The sequence below is a fragment of the Neophocaena asiaeorientalis genome, unplaced genomic scaffold, assembly GCF_003031525.2.
Source record: "Neophocaena asiaeorientalis asiaeorientalis breed wild unplaced genomic scaffold, Neophocaena_asiaeorientalis_V1.1 scaffold364, whole genome shotgun sequence".
Taxonomy (NCBI): Eukaryota; Metazoa; Chordata; class Mammalia; order Artiodactyla; family Phocoenidae; genus Neophocaena; species Neophocaena asiaeorientalis.
Window position 1 is genome coordinate 1,211,630 of NW_020172457.1, and position 13,955 is coordinate 1,225,584.

The 13,955-nt window shown below is 35.3% G+C and overlaps 1 protein-coding gene across 1 annotated transcript in view; it reads right to left on the reverse strand.

Annotated features, from left to right (window-relative positions):
• AGBL3 (AGBL carboxypeptidase 3) overlaps nucleotides 1-13,955 on the reverse strand; it is a 91,737-nt gene that overhangs the window by 35,617 nt on the left and 42,165 nt on the right. Inside the window, 9 exon segments of the mRNA XM_024737929.1 lie at nucleotides 2,330-2,396; nucleotides 3,126-3,238; nucleotides 3,441-3,538; nucleotides 4,529-4,655; nucleotides 6,015-6,177; nucleotides 9,767-9,998; nucleotides 10,001-10,266; nucleotides 10,268-10,543; nucleotides 11,747-11,885. Coding sequence (XP_024593697.1) covers nucleotides 2,330-2,396; nucleotides 3,126-3,238; nucleotides 3,441-3,538; nucleotides 4,529-4,655; nucleotides 6,015-6,177; nucleotides 9,767-9,998; nucleotides 10,001-10,266; nucleotides 10,268-10,543; nucleotides 11,747-11,885 — 1,481 coding nt within the window.

A 13,955-nucleotide genomic window follows, 5' to 3' on the forward strand; every position in this document is an offset into this window, starting at 1 on the left:
AAAAATGGGCAGAATAACTGAAGAGACATTTTTCCAAAGAGAAAATGCAGATGGCCAACAGGTAAATGAAAAGATGCTCAACACTGCTAATCATTAGGAAAACGCAAATCAAAACCACAATGAGATATCACCTCACACCTCTCAGAATGGCTATCATCAAAAAGAACACGAATAGGGCTTCCCTGGTGGCCCAGTGGTTGAGAGTCCGCCTGCTGATGCAGGGGACATGAGTTCATGCCCCAGTCCGGGAAGATCCCACATGCCGCGGTGCGGCTAGGCCCATGGGCCATGGCCGCTGAGCCTGCGCTGCACAATGGGAGAGGCCACAACAGTGAGAGGCCCGTGTACCGAAAAAAAAAAAAAAAAAAACCACGAATAACAAACGACGGCGAGAACATGGAGAAAATGGAACCCTCATACACTATTGGTGAGAATGTAAATTGGTGGATCCACTATGGAAAACAGTATGGAGGTTTCTCAAAAATAGAACTACCATATGACCCAGCAATTCCTATCCTGGGTATACATCTGAAAAAAACAAGACCCCTCATTTGAAAAGATACATCCATCCCAATGTTCACAGGAGCATTATTTACAATTACCAAGATATGGAAGCAACCTAAGGAAATGTCCGTTAACAGATGAATGGATAAAGATGACGTGTATGTATGTGTGTGTGTGTGTGTGTGTGTGTGTATATATATATATGTACATATGTATATATGTATATATGTATATATATATATACACACACATACACACACACACACACACACACACACACACACACACAATGGAATACTACTCAGCCAAAAAAAAGAATGAAATTTTGCCATTTGCAGCAACATGGATGGACTTGAAGGATATTATGATAAGTGAAATAAGTCAGAAAAACAAATACTGAATGATATCACTTATATGTGAAATCTAAAAAATACAACAAACTAGTGAATATAACAAAAAAGCACACTCACAGATGTAGAGAACTAGTGGTTACCAGTGGGAAGAGGGAAGGGGGGAGGGGCAATACAGGGGTGGGGAATTAAGAGGTACACACTATTATGTATAAAATAAGCTACAAGGATAATTGTACAACATGGGGAATATAACCAATATTTTATAATAACTATAAATGGAGTGTAACATTTAAAAACTGTGGCTCACCCCTTAGGTTCAAACTGGCAGTTTTCCTGCTGGGGTGGCTGATTAGTTCCATGCTTCATACCCACACTCATCTCCTTATCAAATGGTTGGTCCTCCACACACTTAACTGTTCTATTCTGAACACACATTCTCATTCTTTGGATTATGGATGCGCTGAGAATTTTCCAAACTTCAATGTTCTGGGTCCTTTTTGCTTAACAATTCCGTCTTCAGTTCATTTATCTCTTGCATTTAACTGTATGCAGTCAGGAGGAACCAAGCCACTCCTTCAACACTTTGCTTAGATATCTCCTCAGCTAAATATACAATTTTATCACTCACAAGTTCTACCTTGCACAAAACACTAGAACACAAATGCAATTCAGCCAAGTTCTTTACCATTTTATAGCAAAGACTGCTTTTTGTCCATTGTCCAGTAACGTGTTCTTCATTTCTGAGACCTTATCTGTACATGATTACTTATGTATTGTCTAAAAAGATGGACACTTACTCTCCCACTCTCTTCCTTTCTTTCTGAGCTCTCTCCACAGTCACCTGCAGAAGTCTCTACATGGCAATATCAGCATTTTCTAACATGTACCAATAGAGTACTGTCTTAGCTTGTCTTGGTCACCTCCTAGCACCATCACACTGGAGGTCAGGGTTGGGGCGGGGGCACATTCAGTACTAATACCACCTGAGCTCCTAATCCTCCTGCTCTGATCTCCTTGGGCACTTCTGATCATCTAACACATCATATATTTTACTTACCAACTAGAGTATAAGTTACAGAGGGAGGGATTTTTGTCTTGTTTTGTTCACTGCTCTATTCCCAAGCACATAGTTGGGGCTCAGTACGTAGTTGTTAAGTGAATGAATGAATGAATGTAGGACTAGCAGTCAGGTGATGTATGTTATGCTACCAACTCTCATTAACAAGCGGTGTGGCTTTTGAAATGTAATTTAGTCTCTCTGGATCTTAACTGTTCTCATCAATAAGCCAGAGTATTAAAAAACCCTATGGTTAGAAAATTCTATGATTTAAGGATATGGTACATAGTAAGAAAATAACAATTATGATACACAATAATTATACAACTGCAAACTTTTTTTTTGCCTGTTAGTCATAATAAGGAGAGTACTTATTTGGCATGTCCATATCATAGGCAGAAATTTTCAATCGTACCTGAGAACTTAACTTGAGAAGATCAGTCTGAGAGTCACTGGATTCTGAACTGTCAGAGCCATGGCCACTACAAAAAATGATAAATTATTTTAATTTACAGAATGTTTTGGTGGTATTTTAAGATTTCAACTGTTACTTTTACTTTAGTATCTTATTGGAATGGTAGAAATAGTTCTAATTATAAGAAGAATGTTTACAAAGGTGGTACAGATGTTTAGTAGTTCTAGGCATTATAAGAGTATTAGAAGAATGATGACTGAAATTGATTGGAACACGTCAAATATAAACAAATCTATGAGTTCAAAATGATACTCTCTATCTGCAAACAATACAGGGGCACTAACTCAAAGTCTGAAAATTTATAAATAAAGGGGAAGAATCAAACATTTGTTCTGCTTTTCCTATAGGAACTGCACTAAAATTAGCACCTTCCTTCTTCCAATAACATTCCCTTGGCATTAAATTTTGCACTTATTATTCACTAACTTAGATTATTTATATGGCATCTCTATAAGTGTGTCAGTTCTCTGTGGGTAATGACAGCATTAAAAAGACAATTTGAATATGTCTTTCATATACAGTACATAGTGGGTGCTCAATTAATATCATCTAAATAAATGAATAAATGAAGTCTTGATGAGGTCTGGCTAAAGTAATGTGCACGGGAAAAATTTTCCTCCACCTATAGCCAGGATTTTCAGTACAGACTGAAAACTATATCCTCATGTTATTATAAAGAGCATAGTATCAGTAGAACAGCACAGCAAATTACATTACTACCACCATCCTGACTTACCTAGACTCTAGATCCAATGTAATTTCTTTCGGAGAAGTATCTGAATCATCAAGGACTTCTTCCAAGTTTATATGTTTTTCCATTTCTTCTAATTCTTTCAGGCACTGATAATACTAGGGGAAAATGATAGATGAGTTAATTATAAAATAACTATTTCCTAATTAAACTGAATATTTATAGATACCTGGAACATCAAGTACAAAAAACACTAACACTGTTAGGATATTAAAAGGAACAAACTACTGTAGGCCCATAGACAGGTTATGTTATCTGAGAGACTGGAGTCTGATGTATCATCAAATGGACTTTACTTACCTTGGTTCGGTCTGGATCACAGTAGTTCAAGAGAGAATCACAGAAATGATACCCCATCGACTCCAAGTCTTTTGTGTTGAAATGAGTGCTTTTATTACCTAAAACATCAATAAGTTTAGCCACCCTTGAAGGTGACTTAAACATATTTTCTTAGCAGGTGGGCCTAAGTTGCCCAACAAAGTGTAAACAAAACATCTGATATGATTCCATATTCTGTCCTTTGGATTTTCTACACTGGGACAGGTCATTTAACAGCTTATTGCTTTTCCTTGTTCCTTCTCCACCACCTGGACCAAAGGTGACTTAATACAGATTAGTCTGTGTTGCAAAGCAGAAGAAAATTCAGTAAGAAAGTTATAGAATACTTGGTTACCAGTTATAAGCACCCTAGTTATCACTTAGAGGAAAACCTGGGTAAATATTTTAATGTTTTCATCATCATTAATAGTGTTATAAGAATTTCAAGGTGCTTTAAAAACTAGCCAGAAGTTACAAGTGTGGATTTCCAGCACTTTCCTTTGAGTTGATACATTTTCTAATGTGACAATTTCCTTAATATGGGGCATTCTAAGGATAATGTTAAATGTGACTAAAAGCTTTCTTAAATGGAACTAGGGCACACTTTCTAGTTCAAGGAACCAATTAAAATACAAATTGACAAAAAACAAAAACAAAGCCCAGTCTAAGTTTGCCTTAAAAATGGCAAATCTACTAAAGATATTTCTATCCTGATATTTTAATTATGAGCATTGCTTTTTCTTGAAATCATTAGAGTCATCTGTAGGAACCCCTTCTAAAACAAAAACCAAAACCCCAAACAAGCAATTAAAGATTAGTTCATGAAACAACCAATTAGGTATTCTATGTATGTGCTAAAACTTCCTTTTCTAAACAAAGGAAAATGATGATAGAGATATATAGTGGGAGTCTGTTTATTCATCCTATCTATAGAATTGATTAGATATCAGTATGTATCTAAGCAGGAAGAAAGTGCTCATGATCCAGTTGCCTACACTATTAATCTTACATTAAAAACGTCTCTTTGGTTTAAAGCTCTGACAGTCATAAATGAGGACACTTGATCTTACCCAGAGTAGATCCACAAAAAGTGGCCTCCATGGTAAAGCTGTTCCTGATTCCCATTTTCCACATTACCACCCTTCCTATTCCCTCTTTGCTCTTCTGAATATTAAACTTGCAAGCTGAGAATGAAAACTGAAAAGACGCAAATAAAAATGAGACCCATTGCTTTTCTAATCACAATGTCTTTCATAGGAAGTAAGGTTGGAAATGAAAAAGTAGTTGTGCAAAAGCAATAATTCTCTCTAAAGCTTCGGGAGCTTTTATATCCTGACCAATGAAAATAACTCATTTTAAGGATGACATATTTACATTTCTGAGAATTATAGACTTAAATTCTGAAATAAATTTTATTTTTTATCTATATATAACATATGCATTCAAAACCAGCTGATGGGGCTTCCCTGGTGGCACAGTGGTTGAAAGTCCGCCTGCCGATGCAGGGGACGCGGGTTCACGCCCCGGTCCGGGAAGATCCCACATGCCGCGGAGAGGCTGGGCCCGTGAGCCATGGCCGCTGAGCCTGTGCGTCCGGAGCCTGTGCTCCGCAATGGGAGAGGCCACAACAGTGAGAGGCCCGCGTACTGCAAAAAAAAAAAAAAAAAAACCAGCTGATGAATTCTTGATAGTGTTGACTTTAGAAGGCTATAGGAAGGAGCCTAAACATGTTTAGGAATGAAGATCAGTGTTGTAGATTTTCAGAATCGAATAAAGATGCTTTATCATCACATGAAAGATAATTTGAAAGTCGCCCTCAAGGACTGTTATAACATCAGTATCTACAATGAGTTTTTGTCATTTAATTACAATTAAAAAAATTTACTTTGTGTTCCATTCTGTGAATTTTAACACATGTATAGGTTTGTGTAAACACTACCACAAATCAGGATATAGGACAATTCCATCACCTCTTAAAAACTCCCTTGTGCCATCCCTTTGCAGTCACAAGTATTTCACTTATTTTGGAGTGATGGTAAATGATATTCTTTTAAATTTTGGTTTCCAGTTGTTCACTGTGAGTATATAGAACTGCACTTGATTTTTGTGGGTCGACCTTGTTTCCTATGACACTGCTAAACTCAGTTCTAGGAGTTTTTGTGGATTGCATGGGTTTTCTATGAACACAATCACGCCTGCCTTTCCAATCTGTCTGCCTTTTATTTCTTTTTCTTCCCTTATTGTACTTGTTAGAACCTCCAGTATAAGGCTGAGTTGAAGGGGTAAAAGTGGATATCCTTGCCTTGTTCCTGACTTCAGGAGGAAGACAATCAGTCTTTTATCATTAAGTATGGTGGTAGGATATTGGGCATTTTTTTTCATATCTCAAATTACTGGTCATTAAACATTTCACACAGTTGCTTTCTCATGGTCAATTTTATAAACCAATCAGAATAACTAAATAAAAAAGCAGTTTACTGACTAAAATTATCCATTTTGCTGTCTTGCATGGGCAACATGTAGTAAAGGAAAAGTCAAAATATTAAAGGCGCTTACTTTATCTGGACAATTTTTGCTCAGCCTAAGTGGAAAGATTCGTTGCTGTAAGTATAATGCTTTACATCTGTCACTATCATCACAGCCATACATGAAGATGTTCTCTTTCTTACTATGGCCATGAAGGTCACAATACAAAATAACCTCTCGTTTCTCCATCAACCTACGAAGAAGAAAAAGAACAAGTTACTACATTTTACCTCTGCATTTTTCTTCTATGGCTGTAATTATGGATTAACAAGTCTAGTATCCAAATAAACAGAATTTCTTATATCCTAGTTTTCAGTTTCTTTTCTTACCTCTTATGATTATTAACATAATTTTTTAAACACCTACAATAAGTTCCTATTAATTGTATATAAAATATGAATGTTTTAGCCTTCCAGTGTAAGGACAAAATTTTTACCTTACTCCCAAGACTTTCTCCAAGAGGATCTCTCTGCTTTTTTGATTGTTTTTTTTGTTGTACACAGAAAACAGCTCACTCTTACCTTTGCCTTTTAGCTCTCACATAGATTCTTTCTGACTGAAGTATCTTCTTTCTTCATCTTTGTAAATGCAAATACTACCCCTTATCCCTCAACACCAACCTCACGTCTCACTTCCTCTCTGACTAGTCAAGCCCACAGACTTTTCTTTTTTGAACTCCTGTAGCACTTAATGTTGGTACCATTTACTTGGCACTTGCCTAGGTAAGTTTTCATATTTTTGATATTTAATCAAATATGGATAGGGAATGCTTCAAAACATCTAAAACAGTGCTATGCACACAAGTACCAAAATATGTGTTTAAAATTGAGTGCGTGACGACTTAGTGCTGAAGCCAATTAATATTTAACTTTTGAGTAATGTGGTGAGTAAATATCATTTTGAGAAAAATAGTACCGAAGTTTGAATTGATTGTTCTTCTGGTAAATTTCTAATAAATAATTTAAAGAAATCATTTCTCAAGAGCACAATTCTCAGCCTGCATAATTTAGGCATTCAATGAATATTAAAGTAATAAAAAATAAGTCCCCCAAACTGGTTGATGAAAATAACTACTAGAGAAGCTTTCAAAAGGTGAAAAAGTGGCGGTGTTAAGGTGGTAGGATTACCGACATTTTTGCCTTTATTTTCATATCATATTTCCAAACTTCATATAGCATTATTATATTACTTTAATAACTAAAATTACATATACTGTTATATCTGGAAGAATAAATGCCAAATGTTAATAATTTATAGTAACATGAAATGTAATACTTTTATAACAAAATATTAAATCCTAAAATCTAAATATTCAAAGTGTAGCTTCTATCCAAAACAATACTTCTTTAAACTATAGTGAAATCCCAAGCTGAAGTCCGTTACATGTATTAATTTATTGCCCTTTTTCATTTGATGACCAGTAAATTCTAACTGATAACATAAAATTGACATAAAGTCACCAAATGATCATTACAAGTTTTTAGGAAAAGGACTAGATTATAAAGTAAGACTATCAAGTTAGCTCCTTAAATAAGATATGCTGTACATTTTTAAACCATTTCCCCAGTTTTAATGAACATTTGGTTTCTTAAGTGAGTCAGAAGAAACCTCTAAGTAATTAAATCCCAAGGAAATGTTACTACTTTTGAAGTCAAACAGCATAATAGGTTCTCTCATCTTAACACTAATTTAAATCACTTTAGAAACAGTTGGGATTTCTTTCTTAGCCACAGTTAAGATATTCTAAGTACCTTACACTAAATATCCTATTTTTAAATCGACTCTCTATTATTCTCAAATACTTTAAATATACTTAGTTTTAGACATACTTACAGCCTCTCACCTTTTTAGACATACTTACAGCCTCTCACCTTTCCACATGTATGTGACTGACTTTTATTCCATTTATCTGCCTATGATTAATTAATTGCATTAAAGTAGTTCTCTTTCTTGGAAGTCTTTCTGAAACTTATTGAATAGATTCCTGCCTTAACCTTCTTATGAGGCAATTTAAGAAGAACAAAGACATATAAAATATCTTCCACAGAGACAAGCCAAAGGGCCTTGGCCTGTAATCCATCTTGTGTTGGGCCAGGCACCCTTAATGTCAAAGAGCATTAAGTAGACATTATAAATACTCTAATTGGCAGCCCATCAGCTCCCTTTCTATTAAAAAATAAACTTTAAATTTTGGAATAACTTTAGATTTACACAAAACTGGCAAAATAGTAGAGAGAGTTTCCATATATCTACCCCTCATCAAGTTTCCCCTAATGTTAACATATTACATAACCATGGCACATTGTCAAAAACTAAGGAACCAACGTTGGTACATTACTATTAAACTCCCAACCTTATTTGGATTTCACTAGTTTTTTCTGTCCCAGAATCCAATCTAGGATACCACACTGCATTTACTCAGCTCTCTTCATTGTGTGCCATCCCCAGGAAAATAAGTTATGGGTTACTCTTTATGACTTAAATATTTCCCAAATAATTTCAGAGAATCCTGAAGTCCACATTTGTGAGGGGTATAAAACAAGAGTTTTTACTCATTTTTGTGGGGATAAGCACTTCACTCCCCATGTGTCTATAAAAATAAAAGGATTAACATGAAAGGTGAGGCTGAACTAAGTAACTAGAGCCATGCTGGGTGCTCCTGAAGCCTGCCAGCTCCTCTGAGGAACTGGAGGTATCTTTGAGGTCCTCCTCCTTGAAACAGGGCTCTTATGCTTTTACTAGGGGCCCTGATGACAGAGCTGGATGAGGATATAAACACTCTCTATAATAGTACTTATTATTGTAACATTTGAACAATCCTAAATAGTTTACGAAGAGTTATTACATCTATATCTAATTCATTAACTTCTTTTTTCACATTTGCGGAAACACTGAATACATTTAGAGCTTCCAATGTTCCAGTAATATTGGGCACTTTATTCTGGGCACTTTAGTAGTAATATTCTCATTTAATCCTCTTGTCCATGAGGTAAGCATTATTATTCCCACTTTATAGATGAGAAAACTGAGGTTTGGATTTGTTTTTAAATTGCTCAATATCACACAGTTAGCAAATGATATAGCAGGGATTCCAATATGATATGTTTTCACTCTAGTCTCCACATTCTTAACCAAAAAGGTTAAGAGGATTTGGGTGTTCTTTGACTCCAATAAATCTTTCTACTCTAGCAATGCCTATTCCTGATTGTTATTACTTGAATCTATTAAAGAATTCACCCAGTAATTCAACAAAGCTTTAAATACTACATGCATTTTACTGTTCTGATTCTTTAGAAAATTTAAAGCTGTTCATTTTTTCCAGGGGCAAATAAGACTATTCATGAAAGTTTAAATAAGTATGTAACCTATCATCAAAAGACTCATCACAGAGCAATGTATGGTCAACATACTGTCAGAAGGCTCTGTAGATGTAATTAATTTTCACATATAAGGGATTCAAGGATCCCAAAATAAACATCAGTGCTACCATTAACTTTAGGAAGAAACCAAGTTTTAGGATAGGCAAATGTAACTATACATTTTCACTAAGCCATTAAAATGTTCTAGAGTCTATTTCATTACTTAAAAGAAAGCTAGTGAATGTAGTGGCATAATGCCAGAAAGGTACAGAAGCAGAGTTGGGAAGAATGAGGAAAAAAACTAAGTAGCTATAGTTAAACTATCTGAAGAAAATCTAGAGTAAAATGAGTGGGATTGTGGGAGCAAAATTCTTACTACCAAGTTTACTAAATAAGCATAGGGTAATTTGATGCTTATTTTACCTACGGATCATGTTCCGGGTATACCAAACAGAAGGAAATGACTCCTTCAGGAGAGATGTATAGTTAAGGTTTAAATCCCATCCAGCTAAGGAACACCAATAATTTCCCACAATCGCACCATCTGGATTCAGCGTGAGTACCACCTTGAAGATGAAAGTGTCCCGGAGCAACTGTGTATCACTTGAGTCTCCTAAAATATAATCTAGGAAGCCCTTCATGATCCAAGAGCTGTGGTTTCTCCTGGATGTACCCTTGCAGTCAAAATCATGGCCTTTCACTTTCCTGACTGACTGTTCTTCAAGGGGGTAGTAATCGTTAAAACATACACCATGGTCCTAGTAATTGTGTGGTACGAGACACGTATTTTACAAAGCTTTGACTGTACTGGGTCATTATTGATGCTAGAAAGGTATTCTTGCAGGTTTGTGTAAGTGTGTGGATAGCAGTGAGCAAAGTAGCAGGTATCTTTATTGTGTGGAAATTGAAATGCCCATGTAAGAGAAATAATGGCACCCGTCTTGCCCCTGGTTGCTTCTATAATACTTCATTTGGTCTCCTATTCTCTGCCAGCCAATATTATGAGCGTTGGCCTCGTTTTCAGAATAAAACAGTGGGTGCATACCCCGATTATAAAGACTAGCAGGCTTGGTGAAATGGATAATAGTGAATCTGTAGACTATTCCTGCTTGGGTATTAGTGACTTGGAAGTAGTACCACTGGGTGTGTTTATTTGTGAACAGGTCAGGGCACACAGTCATCTGGTATTCATATTCTGCCCTAAGACACAAAAAAAGGAAGGGGAAAAACACATAAAAATGACATTCAAGTTTAAATTAAATAATAAAAGTAATAATAAATATACAAATAATAAACTACCTATTCACAGAAAGCTTTTTATTTGGGAAACAACATTTATTTAGGAAATGTCCAATAAGCAAGTAATTGTAAAAAATCAAAGTTTTGAAGCTTTCTCTTTTATTGGATGCAAAACTGCTTCTATGTGAATTCTAAAGTCTTTTTACTCCTTTGTATTCGAGAGAGCACATTAAAAAATGGGCATTTGACAAAAATTATATGTCAACCCAGTTATGTTTCCTATAAAAGAAGTGACTAAAGAGTTCTTAAGTTTTTAAGAATTCAAGCCCAATGTTTCTTTTTTTACTTCAGACGTATATTTCTGTTTTATATTAGATTCTAGCTCTAGGAATCTGAAATACCTATCACTAAGAAAGGTTAAAAACCTATATAAATTACTATGAGCATATGGATTATAAAACTGTAAACTCTGAGAGGACAGGAACTGTATTTCATAACTGTTTGTGCATCCCCCATACCTAATCACTGAAGATACTTAAAGGCAAAAATAATTTCCTGAGTATATTACTTATATATCTAACAATTTTACCTGGTTAGTTGTGACGTTTTTTACCAAGTACTTCCTATTCTATCAGCATTATGCACTTATTCTGTGTGTATATGTGTTTGTGTGTGTAGTTATAAACAGTGAACTAGGAAATGAATGTTGTAAAACCTTCAGAGCCATTGAATCTAGGTGATGGGTATATGATAGTTAATGTAGAACTGTATTATGCTCTGTACTTAAGTGTATGTTTAAAAGTTTTCATAAAAAATTTTTTTAAAAAATATCCTTGGATTGCAGGCATGTTCCCAGGCACGTTTTACAGAACACTCATCTGAAGAACTACTCCATTAAACAGTCTGAGAAGCGGTGTGTGTGACAATTCATACTGGCATACTGAAAATGTACATTACAGAAACCTGTTTAACTTTAATTCATAGTTCTCAAAATTGTTTGAATCCAGAACCTTCCATATCTACCCCCTTAAAATAATCTCTAAGTAGCATCTATACTTCAAGGAATTATAGTTCAGTAATGGACACTAAAACTAATGTATCTAATACAGGAAATAATAAATAGTTGATAGTCTACCTCCTCAAATAAAAATAATCAAAACCTACACTTTGACTACCGTCTGTAGATTACCACTCTCAAACCTTGCTTCAAACATCAAAGTATCATCACAGTTATTCACAGGCTGCTTCAAGAGTGTTCGGTTGCCCCCAACTTGGGAATACACAAAACAAGGCTCTTTGTAGGCTGATGAGAAACCATAAAGATATCAAGCCATAGCTAAAGTATATAGGCTATTCTGCATAGAGTTTGGAACTACAGTATAACTGAAGTGTCACTAAGGATTATACATTTTAACATAATTTGACACTAGCATATAGGTTTATGTTGAAATAAGTAAGTAAGTATTTAGACTAGAAAAGCAATGCCTGAAATAAATTCATGTATTTCTCACAGTAAAAATACTTTCTACTTCTGGTTATAATGAAGTAATTGGTCCTGAAGTCATCTTTTCACTGCAAATAACTATAAAACTGGACAAAAAATATGAATTAACTGTTTTCATGCATTTGGACAACACAAATACCAGAACTACATATGGTTCTTGAAAGAAGGTAAATACATGAAATAAGCCCATGTTTAATTCTTGTTTTCTTCCTGGGGGTACTTTTTACCTCTTAGGAAGATGGCACTTAAGGATAGCACAACAGTCATGTTGAGCTGAGGAGGGGAGACTGTTGCCTGGGGCTGCTGAAACTGGTACCCTGGGTACCAGAGAGAAGAACGCTACGTAGAGGGAGGGCTTCAATAGTCTACATGGTGGTTCCCCAGTCTTGGCTGAAGGCTTGGCTCTACAAGCATAGGATAAGACTAGGGAAGGTAGGACAGAGTGCTACTGTGGGACTGAGATACCAGAGGATAAACAATCTAGGATATATTGAAATTCAACCTATCCAGAATACAAGGACTTCACTGAGCACCTCAGGCGTTCAATCGTGACTCTAGAAAGGTTGTGTATTAGGCATAAGAACCACATTCAGGAGTAAGGGCCATGACCTAGGACTACGGACAAAATGAAAACAGACCTGCTTTTATAAAAAAATAAACCAATTCCAAAGGAAGCAAAATGATTTACCAGCAATTTAGCTACCTACCAGAAAAAAATTCAGCATAATTTTTAAAAAGAACATAATACAAACTCCTACAACATCTTTCACAATTTCCCACATATGATAAAAAAAAATTATGAAGCACACAGAGAAGAAGGAAATGTGATCCAATAAATATTTAACAGACCCAGAGATAACTCAGATGGTACGATTAACAGAGAAGGACTTTGAATATATGTTAAAATACTTAAAGGAAAAGATAGAGATAGTGAATAAACAGATCAAGTAATTCAATAAAAAAAGAAATGTTAACTATAAAAAGAATGAAATGAAAATTCTAGAAATAAAAAGTACAATAATGGAAATGAAAGATTTACCAGATGGGCTTAAGAGAAACTGAATATTGCAAAGGAAAGACTCAGTGAACTTAAAAACAAATGAATACAATTATCCAAACCCAAGGCCAGAGGAGAAAAAAAGAACAAAGACCCAGTGACATGTGGGAGATAGCTAGAAATTTACCATATGGATTGGAGTTGGAATTCCAAAGGACAGAAGAGAAAGAATATTATGGAGAAAATATGTGAAGAAATAATGGCTGAAAATTTCTCAAATTTGGAAAAAAACAAAGAACACTATTAAATTTTGGATCTAAGAGGTTCAGCAAACTCCAAGCCGGATAAATATAAAGATAACCAAATCTAGGCAGGTCACAGTCAAATTGCTGAAAATAGCCAAACAGAAAAAGATGCATCACATATAAGGAACAATGATATAAATTATGGCTGACTTTTTACTAAAGAGAACAGATGTCATGAGACAATGGAACAATATCTTTAAAGAAAGAAAAATATTTAAAACAAAAAAATGTAAACCCAGAATTCTATATACTCAGTTGTTTGGGGACTTCCTTCTCCTACAGCTACAGGTTTGGAAACCACTCTGTTCTCTTACCCCTTCAGGCCTAGGAGAAATAATGGTTCTGCTCTATTGACAATTCTATGTTGCTTCAGCATCCCTTATTAGTCTCCCTTAATTCTGTCCACCCTTTTGTAAGTTATCCTTTCATTGAAGTTTCTTAAATTACTCTATGTAAGCCATCCACTTCCTGACAAGACCTTGACCGACTCACCTCAACTACTTTAATTTCATATTAGATCTCATTGATGCATGAAAGTTATGAGGTACGTTAGCTGTGTAAGTATTT